At 45.5% G+C, this 12,192-nt stretch overlaps 1 protein-coding gene across 1 annotated transcript in view; it reads left to right on the forward strand.

Annotated features, from left to right (window-relative positions):
- Positions 1 to 457: 457 nt before the first annotated feature.
- Positions 458 to 12,192, forward strand: part of LOC135510061 (kelch-like protein 24) — a 52,224-nt gene continuing 40,489 nt past the window's right edge. Inside the window, exons 1-4 of the mRNA XM_064930868.1 lie at positions 458 to 725; positions 4,902 to 5,005; positions 5,281 to 6,125; positions 9,051 to 9,235. Of these exons, the coding sequence (XP_064786940.1) occupies positions 4,931 to 5,005; positions 5,281 to 6,125; positions 9,051 to 9,235 (1,105 nt within the window). The 5' untranslated portion in view covers positions 458 to 725; positions 4,902 to 4,930. The remainder of the gene's footprint in view (positions 726 to 4,901; positions 5,006 to 5,280; positions 6,126 to 9,050; positions 9,236 to 12,192) is intronic.

Here is a 12,192-nt window from a genome sequence, read left to right on the forward strand (position 1 = left end):
AAATCAGGACAGTAGAATACAACACAACTATATGTCATTGATTAGTGTGTGATTGAAAATAATGTAAATTGTTGTTTGTTTTCCATTTAATTTATATTGTAAAAACTTGGTCAGCTTTCAGCATTAAGGAAAGTTATTAAAGTATGTTTGATTCGTACTACACTTGTCTCTCAACTCATGCTCATAAATGACCCGATGAGTACTCATTAGGCCTATCGCACTATTGGGCAATAGTCTGTACTTTATTACACAATTGGTGTTGACAACAAAGTTTCCCGATTTTTTTTGTGGAAAAAGTGTTCAACTTCAGGGAAGTTTTGTTTGCAAACAAAGGCCAGCCACGCGGACGAAAGAGGTGCTTTGGGAAGTGCTGTTTTCTGATTGCACACCTCTAAGGCACAACCACTTCTTGTGAAATACACTACCCATAAGCACCAGTAACTCCAGCTGACTGGGTCGGCATATTCTGAGGATGTGACCTATATCTCGCTGTGATGTTTACACTTTGTTACAGTTCTTTGTCTCAGCCAGCATAACAAGTCAGGATGTCTGGGACATAGAGAAATACGTATTTTTCTGTTTTTCTTTATGTGTAAAGAAACCTATTTTTATCATAACATTTTTGGACCAAGAATTTTCGGAACAACATTTTCTTCAACTTTATTTTTTTATTTTTCCACGACTCCAAATAGCCGAGGCGGCTCACACGGAACATTTTGGATAAGGTAAAGTACTTTACTAAAAATAGGAAGTAACATATAACGTGTATTTCAATACGCGTTTGTATTCAGTTGTGGCATTGGATTTTTGGTAAAGATACTGTATGCGTTAATTTGTTGCCCTAAACTTAATTGCTCACTGTTCAAGGTTGCCGAGAATAAGTAATCGGTTTTTGGCTGATGGGACACAATTGAAAAGCATACCATCTATAGCGGATATCACGAGTTAACTTTTTTGGAGTTGTTATTGTACATGCGTTTTATGTAAAAACATTTTCACAGTGATAATCCACGTATTGCTGCAAAATAATAATGTTCGATTTCATGCATAACATTGATTCTGTCAATTCTGATCAGAATTTAATCTGCTAAACAAAATGTTTGGGGGGAATTGCTTGTTTATTGTGTGTAATTAATAAAAATAATAAATAAAAAAAGACGTGACAAGAAGACGAGGTCACTGTGGCTATATAAGTGATGCAATAGCTGTTACATGCGGAGTAAACTTCACACCTTTATGGAGTGGAGTTTAGTCCGCTAACTTTGTTGTGGTCTTTATATAGCCTATAGCTACACAGGTCATAAGAAGGGAATGTTCCATGCGTCAGGGAAGGAGGCTCTGCCACTTGCAAACCCTTGCTTTTGTGTTACTTAATTACGAGGAGGTGCTGCAGCTGTGGACTAGGGTAACACACGCAAACAGTTGTGTGTATTGTTCCGCTTGGCGTCTTGCGGTGGACCGCCAGGTTAAATATAGCCGGGATGAGTGACTACGTTCATCAGAAAGCTGGCCAGACCCGTGCGCTGCGGTTAATAACCGCCTTGATTTAGTAAAGGCACGCACGTGACCTGAGTGAAGAGCGCGCTAGTGCCTCAAAGACACCATGAGCAAATGTCAACATCTATATCTTCATGTAAAAAAACAAGCAGATACTCCTGGCAGAATGAGACAGAGTGAAGGAGTCATTTTCCCGTCTAAATGAAATAGCTGGTTTGAGATAGATGGCCTGGGGCTATACACCTGTGTGTGTTCGTGTAAAAAAAAGCTGAGCTGAAGACAGCCTACTCAGACCTGTTTTTTGCTCCAAATTTGCCATTCTCTGGAAGTGAAAAAAATTACTAAGGAGTGACCCCGAGGCTCTTCTCCCAGAATTGACGGTAATCTGGTTTGGCATTAATCTGGTATGGCATGAATCTGGTTTAGCAGTCAGTCTGTTTCAAAGACTATGCCTCTAGGCACCCACAGTTAGAGAATCACTGTTGAAAAGACTATAGGCCTGGTTTCAACCGGTATCGCAGATTGCTCACTGTTAAAAGCATGATGGGATGGGGTTTCTTCACCTAGTTTCATTCAAAGCAAACATGATTGGTTTACCATTGCACTACAACCTTTCTAGCTCTATTGTCCTTGTGGTTGCTGGACTTTTCAACTGTAGTACTATGTCCCAGGGAACATCTGCTTCAGTACAGAGACAGAGGAAGGGGTTAGTTTGTAGATATGTGCATATTTACCTGGTGAAATAAATAAAATAATAATAATTCAGGCCCGGCTCAAGCCTTTTGGGGCCCAAAGCGGGATTTGGTTAGGGGGCCCCCCCCCACCTCCCAGCAAAGTTAATTTCACGTAGTTCTACACATTTTGCCTTGGGGTGTAGTTAAAATGTTGCCGTTTTAAAGCCAGTTCTCAGAAATTCTACACATTTTGTGACTAATGCTATGTTAATATGATATTTGTCGCAGCGGTCTAAAGCACTGCATCTCATTGCTAGAGGTGTCACTACAGACCCTGGTTCATTTCCAGGCTGTATCACAACCAGCCGTGATTGGGAGTCCCATATAGCGACGCACAATTGGCCCAGCGTCGTACAGGTTAGGGTTTGGCCGTGGTCGGGCCATCATTGTAATTAAGAATATGTTCTTAACTGTCTTGCCTATATATATTTTTTTTAAATAACCAAATCAATCGGGGCCCCCTGGAGGTCAGGGCCTCCGGGTACAGTATTTTATTACTACAAGTTTAGATAGCTGGCTAGACTAACTACCAATGTAAGCGTTGTTAGCTGACATGCTTACTGTCAGTGACTGACATAATGAGAAAAACTGCTGATGCACAACCACATTTTGAAATTGCACCCGGTGTGTTCTTCTATTCTTACTCTCAATAGTAAGTTGCGATCCCTGCTTGAGTTCTAAAAATAAATGAAATACAATTATGTTTTGGGGACTGGGGCCCCCTGGCGGCCGTAGGCTCTAAGCGACCGTTTATGTCGCTTATGCCTGGAACTGGCCCTGTGTGTATGGCTGGAGTTTCTAAGCCTTCAAAATGACATTTTTTCATCTACTGTGATGCAAGATACAGTAGCTCTACCCTGAAGACGCTGGAATTGTTAGTACAACTAGTTCTCTCTCTGAAGCAGAAAGCAGGCTGTTTCCCTTGTGACTTATGGCCATTGCCTCTGGAGTGTACTTGGTTTCTCCATTTCGTCACAGCAGCAGTGGTTCAAGTTCAGTAGTTAAGTTCAACTTCAAGTGACTTGTATAACTTGATTTATACTTATTTATAACAATTGTAAGTTTTGATCTAGAGCTACATAGGCTTATAACAGGTCTATAACACATGCACATGTACTGTTCCTTAAGGTATAACACCACATATAAACTGATTTACACTTATATAGGGTTATAACATACATGTAACACATTAATCATCTGAAATAAATATACAGCATAACTAGACGGGGCAGCAGGGTAGCCTAGTTGTTAGAGTGTTGGACTAGTAACCGAAAGGTTGCAAGTTCGAATCCCCGAGCTGACAAGGTACAAATCTGTCGTTCAGTTAACCCACTGTTCCTAGGCCGTCATTGAAAATAAGATTTTTTTTCTTAACTGACTTGCCTAGTTGAATAAAGGTTTTAAAAAAAACTAAAATGAGTAAAGAGCTCATTTATTGCTTGGCCTATAACCTTATTTCCTGTTGTCCCTCCAGGTATCCTGTCGGTCTATAACCTTATTTCCTGTTGTCCCTCCAGGTATCCTGTCGATCTATAACCTTATTTCCTGTTGTCCCTCCAGGTATCCGGTCGGTCTATAACCTTATTTCCTGTTGTCCCTCCAGGTATCCGGTTGGTCTATGACCTTATTTCCTGTTGTCCCTCCAGGTATCTGGTCGGTCTATGACCTTATTTCCTGTTTTCCCTCCAGGTATCCGGTCAGTCTATAACCTTGTTTCCTGTTGTCCCTCCAGGTATCTGGTCAGTTTAACCTTATTTCCTGTTGTCCCTCCAGGTATCCGGTTGGTCTATAACCTTATTTCCTGTTGTCCCTCCAGGTATCCAGTTGGTCTATGACCTTATTTCCTGTTGTCCCTCCAGGTATCTGGTCAGTCTATAACCTTATTTCCTGTTGTCCCTCCAGGTATCTGGTCGGTCTATGACCTTATTTCCTGTTGTCCCTCCAGGTATCCGGTCGGTCTATAACCTTATTTCCTGTTGTACCTCCAGATATCTGGTCAGTCTATAACCTTATTTCCTGTTGTCCCTCCAGGTATCAGGTCCGTTTAACCTTATTTCCTGTTGTCCCTCCAGGTATCCGGTCGATCTATAACCTTATTTCCTGTTGTCCCTCCAGGTATCCGGTTGGTCTATGACCTTATTTCCTGTTGTCCCTCCAGGTATCTGGTCAGTCTATAACCTTATTTCCTGTTGTTCCTCCAGGTATCCGGTCGGTCTATAACCTTATTTCCTGTTGTCCCTCCAGGTATCCGGTCGGTCTATAACCTTATTTCCTGTTGTCCCTCCAGGTATCCTGTTGGTCTATACCCTTATTTCCTGTTGTCCCTGCATGTATCCGGTCGGTCTATGACCTTATTTCCTGTTGTCCCTCCAGGTATCTGGTCGTTCTAAGCTTATTTCCTGTTGTCTCTCCAGGTATCTGGTCGGTCTATAACCTTATTTCCTGTTGTCTCTCCAGGTATCCGGTCGGTCTATAACCTTTTTTCCTGTTGTCTCTCCAGGTATCCGGTCGGTCTATAACCTTTTTTCCTGTTGTCCCTCCAGGTATCCGGTCGGCATATAACCTTTTTTCCTGTTGTCCCTCCAGGTATCCGGTCGGTCTATGACCTTATTTCCTGTTGTCCCTCCAGGTATCCGGTCAGTTTAACCTTATTTCCTGTTTTCCCTCCAGGTATCTGGTCGGTCTATAGGGCAGCAGCCATGGTGTTGATCCTGGGCAGACGGCTCAACAGGGAGGACTCTGGGACCAGGGACTCCCCCGCCGTCAAACGAAAGGTGCTCATTAAACCCACTCATTTTATCACAACTCCGAGTTCTTACTAGTCTTGACAAGAGTTTTGAAGGGCAATGTGTGTCAATTATTTCTCAAGTGGCAAATAAAAACATACTAAAATCATATTTTTCCAAGTAGCATAACAAACGGGAACATGGCCAAGACCCCCTCTTCCAGTTTATAAACCAGTGCAGGGTTATCACTTTTGACTGTAGATTAAAAGTTACAGAGTAGGCCTTTAAAAGTAAATTAAGCTCATTCTTTTCATCCCTCCAAGGTGTTCGAAGTGGACTCCAAAACCCTGACCGGTAATGAGGTTCTGGACTTCTCCTCCGGCTCCTCCCACTCGGAGGCCATCTTGCAGGTGTTCAACGAGTTCCGCGACAGCCGCCTCTTCACCGACGTGGTCATCAGCGTGCAGGGCCGCGAGTTCCCCTGCCACCGTGCTGTGCTTTCTGCCTGTTCCTCCTACTTCCGTGCCATGTTCTGCAATGACCACCGCGAGTCGCGTGAGATGCTGGTGGAGATCAACGGCATCCTGGCCGAGGCCATGGACTCCTTCCTCAGCTACGTCTACACGGGCCGCGCCAAGATCACCACCGACAACGTGCAGTTCCTCTTCGAGACCTCCAGCCTCTTCCAGATCTCCACGCTCCGCGATGCCTGCGCCAAGTTCCTCGAAGACCAGCTTGACCCTTGCAACTGCTTGGGCATCCAACGCTTCGCCGACGCCCACGCTCTGAAACAGCTGGCCAGCCGTTGCCGCTCGTACGCCCTGGCCAACTTCCCTGACGTGGCCCAACACGAGGAGTTCCTGGACCTGAGGAGGGACGAGCTGGAGGAGTACATCTGCAGTGACGAACTGGCCATCGGGAAGGAGGAGGTGGTGTTTGAGGCGGTAATGCGCTGGGTGTACCACAGTGTGGAGCCCCGGAGGCCCGTGCTTAAGGACCTGCTGCACCACGTCCGCCTGCCCCTGCTGCACCCCAACTACTTTGTCCAGACAGTGGAAGGAGACCAGATCATCCAGACGGCGCCAGAGTGCTACCAGCTCCTCCACGAGGCCCGGCGGTACCACGTACTGGGCAACGAGATGATGTCCCCCAGGACCCGCCCACGCAGGTACTGTGCAGGGGATGCTGGGAGGTGTAGTTCAGAGACATGGTCAGTCAATTAAATTCAAAAGAACTGTATTGTCCCTCAAGGGGAATTGTATTTGGCACAGCTTTATGGATAGAAAAATTCAACACATCTAGGTAAGGCAGAATTGACCTCATGCCTTCAAAGAGCCCTTTATTTATTATAAGGCCCTGAAGGAACTAGGGCCCTCTCAGATATCAGGAAGTGTTGTGACTGAATACGGTACACTTCCTTCTTCCCTGCCAGTCAACTGGAAGACAAATTATATGTAATCTCTAATTCTTCTTGGCTCGTCACACATCTTTCACAATCATTTTATGGGGGTAAACTGTAATTGTAAAAAGGATAAGAATGTCTGTTTGTAAACAAAAAACACTGCCACTTTGCTCTCGGCTCAAGTAAAGAACCACCCACCTTTGCCTCTGTGAGGAGAAAGATGAGAGAGAAAGACAGACAGAGAGTGATGGAGAGAGAGAGAAAGACAGACAGAGAGTGATGGAGAGAGAGAGACAGACAGACAGAGAGTGATGGAGAGAGAGAAACAGAGTGATGGAGAGAGAGACAGACAGAGAGTGGTGGAGAGAGAGACAGACATACAGACAGAGGGGGATGGAGAGAGAGAAACAGAGAGTGATGGAGAGAGAGACAGACAGAGAGTGGTGGAGAGAGAGACAGACATACAGACATAGGGGGATGGAGAGAGAGACAGACAGAGAGTGGTGGAGAGAGAGACAGACATACAGACAGAGGGGGATGGAGAGAGAGAGAAAGACAGACAGAGAGTGATGGAGAGAGACAGACAGACAGAGAGTGATGGAGACAGACAGACAGAGAGTGATGGAGAGAGAGAGAGACAGACAGAGAGTGATGGAGAGAGAGAGAGGCAGACAGAGAGTGATGGAGAGAGAGAGAGACAGACATACAGACATAGGGGGATGGAGAGAGAGAGAGCGTGATGGAGAGAGAGAGAGGCAGACAGAGAGTGATGGAGAGAGACAGACAGACAGAGAGTGATGGAGAGAGACAGACAGACAGAGAGTGATGGAGAGAGACAGACAGACAGAGAGTGATGGAGAGAGAGAAAGACAGACAGAGAAGGATGGAGACAGACAGAGAGTGATGGAGAGAGAGAGAGACAGACAGAGAGTGATGGAGAGAGACAGACAGACAGAGAGTGATGGAGAGAGAGAGAAAGACAGACAGATGACTGAAAGATCAAAGGAAGAGTGTCAGACCCAGTACTCCACTGTTTTCTCTTCCACAGTAGATGGTTTTGAGTTACAACATGAATGTGTGCCTGCTGTGTTATTGTGCAGACAGACCCTTCATTGAGGGAAGGTTTGTTTAATAATCCTGTTTTGTAATGAAATTGTGTCATGAGGTAGAAGAGCTTGTCCATATACACATTCTAGTTTTCTGCCAGAATAACTGCTATGTTGCAAGCCTTTGTCGCCTGAAACATTCGTACCGTTCGGTCTAGTTTTAATAGCAGTAGTGAAGCAGCGAGTCACATACAGCCGTGTTTGTGTCCATAAGGAAATATTTGAAGGATGTTTGTTTGTGTACAATATACATAGGTCCATGTGAGTGATGAGTTCATCCACAGAGAATTTTATGTGTGATGTCTTTATGTATTCTGTGTTACATGTTAGATTATGTATGTGTCTTTATGTATTCTGTGTTACATGTTAGAGTATGTATGTGTCTTTATGTATTCTGTGTTATGAGTGTTGAGCTTTTCTGGTTTCAACAGGGCTTTTCTGGTTTCAACAGGGCTTTTCTCCAGTCACTGGTTTCAACAGGGCTTTTCTCCCATCACTGGCTTCAACAGAGCTTTTCTCCGGTCACTGGTTTCAACAGGGCTTTTCTCCGGTCACTGGTTTCAACAGAGTTTTTCTCCGGTCACTGGTTTCAACAGTGCTTTTCTGGTTTCAACAGGGCTTTTCTCCAGTCACTGGTTTCAACAGGGCTTTTCTCCAGTCACTGGTTTCAACAGAGCTTTTCTGGTTTCAACAGGGCTTTTCTCCAGTCACTGGTTTCAACAGAGCTTTTCTCCGGTCTGAGGAGTTGTCTGGGTTAAGTATTATTTGACGCTGGGTGCCAGTTAGCTAGCAGGGAGGTGACGTGTCTCTCAAGAGTGCCGTGTCAGTATCCAGGCAGATCAGAACAGGCGTGGAGCCTGCCTGTCTGCCTGCCTGTCTGCCTGTCTGTCTGTCTGTCTGTCTGCCTGTCTGTCTGTCTGCCTGTCTGCCTGTCTGCCTGCCTGAATTGTGAATCCCCCCCAACCGAAGGAGTTCACATCATAGCCCTGGCATGCACTTTCCAAACAGTGAGGCAGATAGGGCACCACCATTTACTGAGGTCATTGATATTCAGTGGCCTTTAGTAAATTATTTCTGTTATAAGAACATATATTTTTAGTATTTTGCCAGGTGGATAAGTACAATACGTACAGTGGAGCTGTGTTGTCTGTGTTCCTCTGTAGTGGTGCTGTGTTGTCTGTGTTCCTCTGTAGTGGTGCTGTGTTGTCTTTGTCCCTCTGTAGTGGTACTGTTTTGTGTAATGTTCCTCTGTAGTAGAGCTGTGTTGTCTGTGTTCCTCTGTAGTGGTGCTGTGTTGTCTGTGTTTCTCTGTAGTGGTGCTGTGTTGTCTATGTTCCTCTGTAGTGGTGCTGTGTTATGTAATGTTCCTCTGGAATAGTGCTGTGTTGTGTAATGTTGCACTGTGTAGTCTTTCTGTGCTGTCTTATTCCTCCACAGCGACTAGTGTTAGGTTTATTTTGATGAGTCTTGTTACTGTATTGTTGGTTTATTACTGTCCTCTCTCACTTTCTCTCTCCCCCTTTCATCTCCCTCTCTCCACCTTCCTCCTCCCTCTCTCCACCTTCCTCCATCCATCTATCTGCAGGTCGACTGGCTACTCAGAGGTGATTGTGGTGGTGGGGGGCTGTGAGAGGGTGGGAGGGTTCAACCTGCCCTACACAGAGTGTTACGACCCTGTGACAGGAGAGTGGAAGGCCCTAGCCAAGCTCCCAGAGTTCACCAAGTCAGAGTATGCCGTCTGTGCCCTGCGTAACGACATCCTGGTCTCAGGTGAGCTCCTCGTCTGTTCGCTGACAGTCTGCCATCCTAAACAACAATTAGTACTCATGGAATATGTCATCATGAAAGAGATCAGGAAATACCAGGAAGTATACATGGGAACCATCTGCTTCAATTGGTTAATTGTAGTAACATCCTTCCCTTGTGTTATCTGCTGAATGACCAGAGATAGCTAGAAGGATTGGATAGGGCTCTACCTATCACTATCACTTATCCTTCCAGTCCAGATGGCCATTAATAGAGACAGGAATCGCTGATCTGACCAGGAAAAACTCAGTCATTCAAGAAAGGAATAATTATTTTCCAGCCTGTTGAGACACAGCTGTAGAGTACTCAGCTATGTCTTCCCTCTCTGTGGAGTGAAGACCAGGGACTAATGTAATGTTTGCCATGTCTTTTCTTTTTCTTTTATAAGAGGAAAATGTGAGAGCAACATCTGGACAGAATCTGCAGGCGCAGTGCCCAGGGAGGCCCTTATTGGCTAGCTCACTCATTCCATCTCTTCCCATTGGCCAAGAGTCAGGGTCACACGGCTCTTTGCGCTTTATGGCTTTCGAGGATAAAATTGCTCAAAAACGCTGATCTATAGTTATTCTGAGTCTTACCCTCTAATGGTTGAGGTTAGGGTTTACGGAAGGTAAGCTGTTCCTAGATCTGTGCCAATGGGGAACTTCTACCCAGGGCCTTTATAGCGTTTTGACCGGGCTGGTTAGTACTGGGAGAAGTGTGCTGACCAAGTGTGGCGCAGACTGCCCTTTTTAAAGCCTCACTGGGCCCAAGTTTAACAGGGCAGCAGTAGGATAATGTCATCTACAGTCCCTGACTGCATGGGTTCCAATGTAAATGCCATACCTCAGGCTTTCCCTGTAAGTTCACAGTCTGGTCTAGAGGGAAAGAGTTCAGTGTTAATATCTTTCCCTGTAAGTTCACAGTCTGGTCTAGAGGGAAAGAGTTCAGTGTTTATATCTTGTGCTCTACATGTCCTCAAGTGTGCGCTATCAATCTACCCACAAGGCATGCCTGGAAATGTCAACATAATGTCCCTCCCTCTCCTCTCCCCCTCTCTTTCGGGTCATTCATTCCTCCTCTTATTATTTATGACCCTCTCTCTCTCTCCTTCCTCTCTGCTTCCCTCTCTCTCCTTCCATATCTGCTTCCCTCTCTCTCCTTCCCTCTCTCCTCTCTCTCCTTCTCTCTCTCTCCCTCTCTCCCTCGCTCTCTCCCTCGCTCTCCTTCTCTCTCCCTCTCTCTCTCTCTCTCTCATTCCCTCTCTCTCTCCTTCTCTCTCTCTCTCCTTCCCTCTCTCTCTCTCCCTCTCTCTACCACCCTCTATTTTCTTCCTTCTGTGGCTCTCACACACATACTCTGGTGGGTGTCCATCAGTACAGCTGCAGTAAAGCCCAGTTTGTCTGAACCGTGACTGTGACCATGACCCTAAACATGATTCTGGATGGGACAAGTGACTGCATACTTCAGCTCACAACACTCACTGTCTATGACCACGATATGACCTAATGGTTCACCTCTCCACTCACCGTTGTGGGAATCCTAACCTTGACCACATTAACCAACCCAAGGAAAAGTCATTTCACTGGATTCTTGCAAATTTCACTGGATTCTAACAAATCCAGGAATTCCAGAAGACACCATTGATTGTATTTGACAGTAGTTGGAATGTTCAGAATAACTCAAAGATCAAATGTAATGATCTACTGTACTGTACACACATTTCTGAGAAAGCTGTCCAATAAAATCACCTTTTCATCCCGTGTCTCGGCATGCCCCTCTCCTTGACTCTTCCTAAGGGGTGTTTTTAACGCCACGGTCTGTCCTCCTGTGTAGGAGGGTGAACAACAATTCCTTCCTGAGAGAACAGATCTGGAAGCCTAATGAGTAGGTTCAACGTTATGGTGCACTTTAAAGTATTTGAAGTTTATTTGTTTTGTTTTGTCTTGAAAAGTGGTTCTTATCATATGCTCTGTTTGTTTGATGGAGATGGACAGAAGCCAGAGTGTGGTAGCCTGTAGAGGGCTCCCGATTGGCGCAGCGGTTTAAGGCACTGCATCTCAGTACTAGAGGCGTCACTACAGACCCTGGTTCGATCTTGGGCTGTTATCACAACCGGCCGTGGGGCGGCACGCAATTGGCCCAGCGTTGTCCGGGTTAGGGTTTGTACACTGTAGGCCGTCATTGTAAATAAGAATTTGTTCTTAACTGACTTGTCTAGTTAGATAAAGGTTCAATTGAAAAAAAGTTCAAGTCTGTTGACTGCCTGCATCTACTTTGTCCTATCCTCCGTCTTCACCTGACATCCATCGTTACCCCCCCAGGACATTTGAGAGGACTGGGAACATACAGCAGCTCCTGTCCGTTCTATGACACCAGGATCAAACACTAGTAGTGTCAGTACCTCAGAGGTTTGTCAATGGGCAACATGAATGCAACCAATAAACCGGCTTGGCTGAATGAAACAATTAAACCAACACATCTGTTTTTTCTGGTTATATTGCTGTCCACTACAGTACACAGCTAGTCTCTGAGGTTATGTTGCTGCCCACTACAGTACACAGCTAGTCTCTGAGGTTATGTTGCTGCCCACTACAGTACACAGCTAGTCTCTGAGGTTATGTTGCTGCCCACTACAGTTGTCTCTGAGGTTGTTGCTGCCCACTACAGTACACAGCTAGTCTCTGAGGTTATGTTGCTGCCCACTACAGTACACAGCTAGTCTCTGAGGTTGTTGCTGCCCACTACAGTACACAGCTAGTCTCTGAGGTTATGTTGCTGCCCACTACATTACACAGCTAGTCTCTGAGGTTATGTTGCTGCCCACTACAGTACACAGCTAGTCTCTGAGGTTATGTTGCTGCCCACTACAGTACACAGCTAGTCTCTGAGGTTGTTGCTGCCCACTACATTACACAGCTAGTCTCTGAGGTTGTTGCTGT

The sequence above is a fragment of the Oncorhynchus masou genome, chromosome 3, assembly GCF_036934945.1.
Source record: "Oncorhynchus masou masou isolate Uvic2021 chromosome 3, UVic_Omas_1.1, whole genome shotgun sequence".
In the NCBI taxonomy this organism is placed as follows: domain Eukaryota; kingdom Metazoa; phylum Chordata; class Actinopteri; order Salmoniformes; family Salmonidae; genus Oncorhynchus; species Oncorhynchus masou.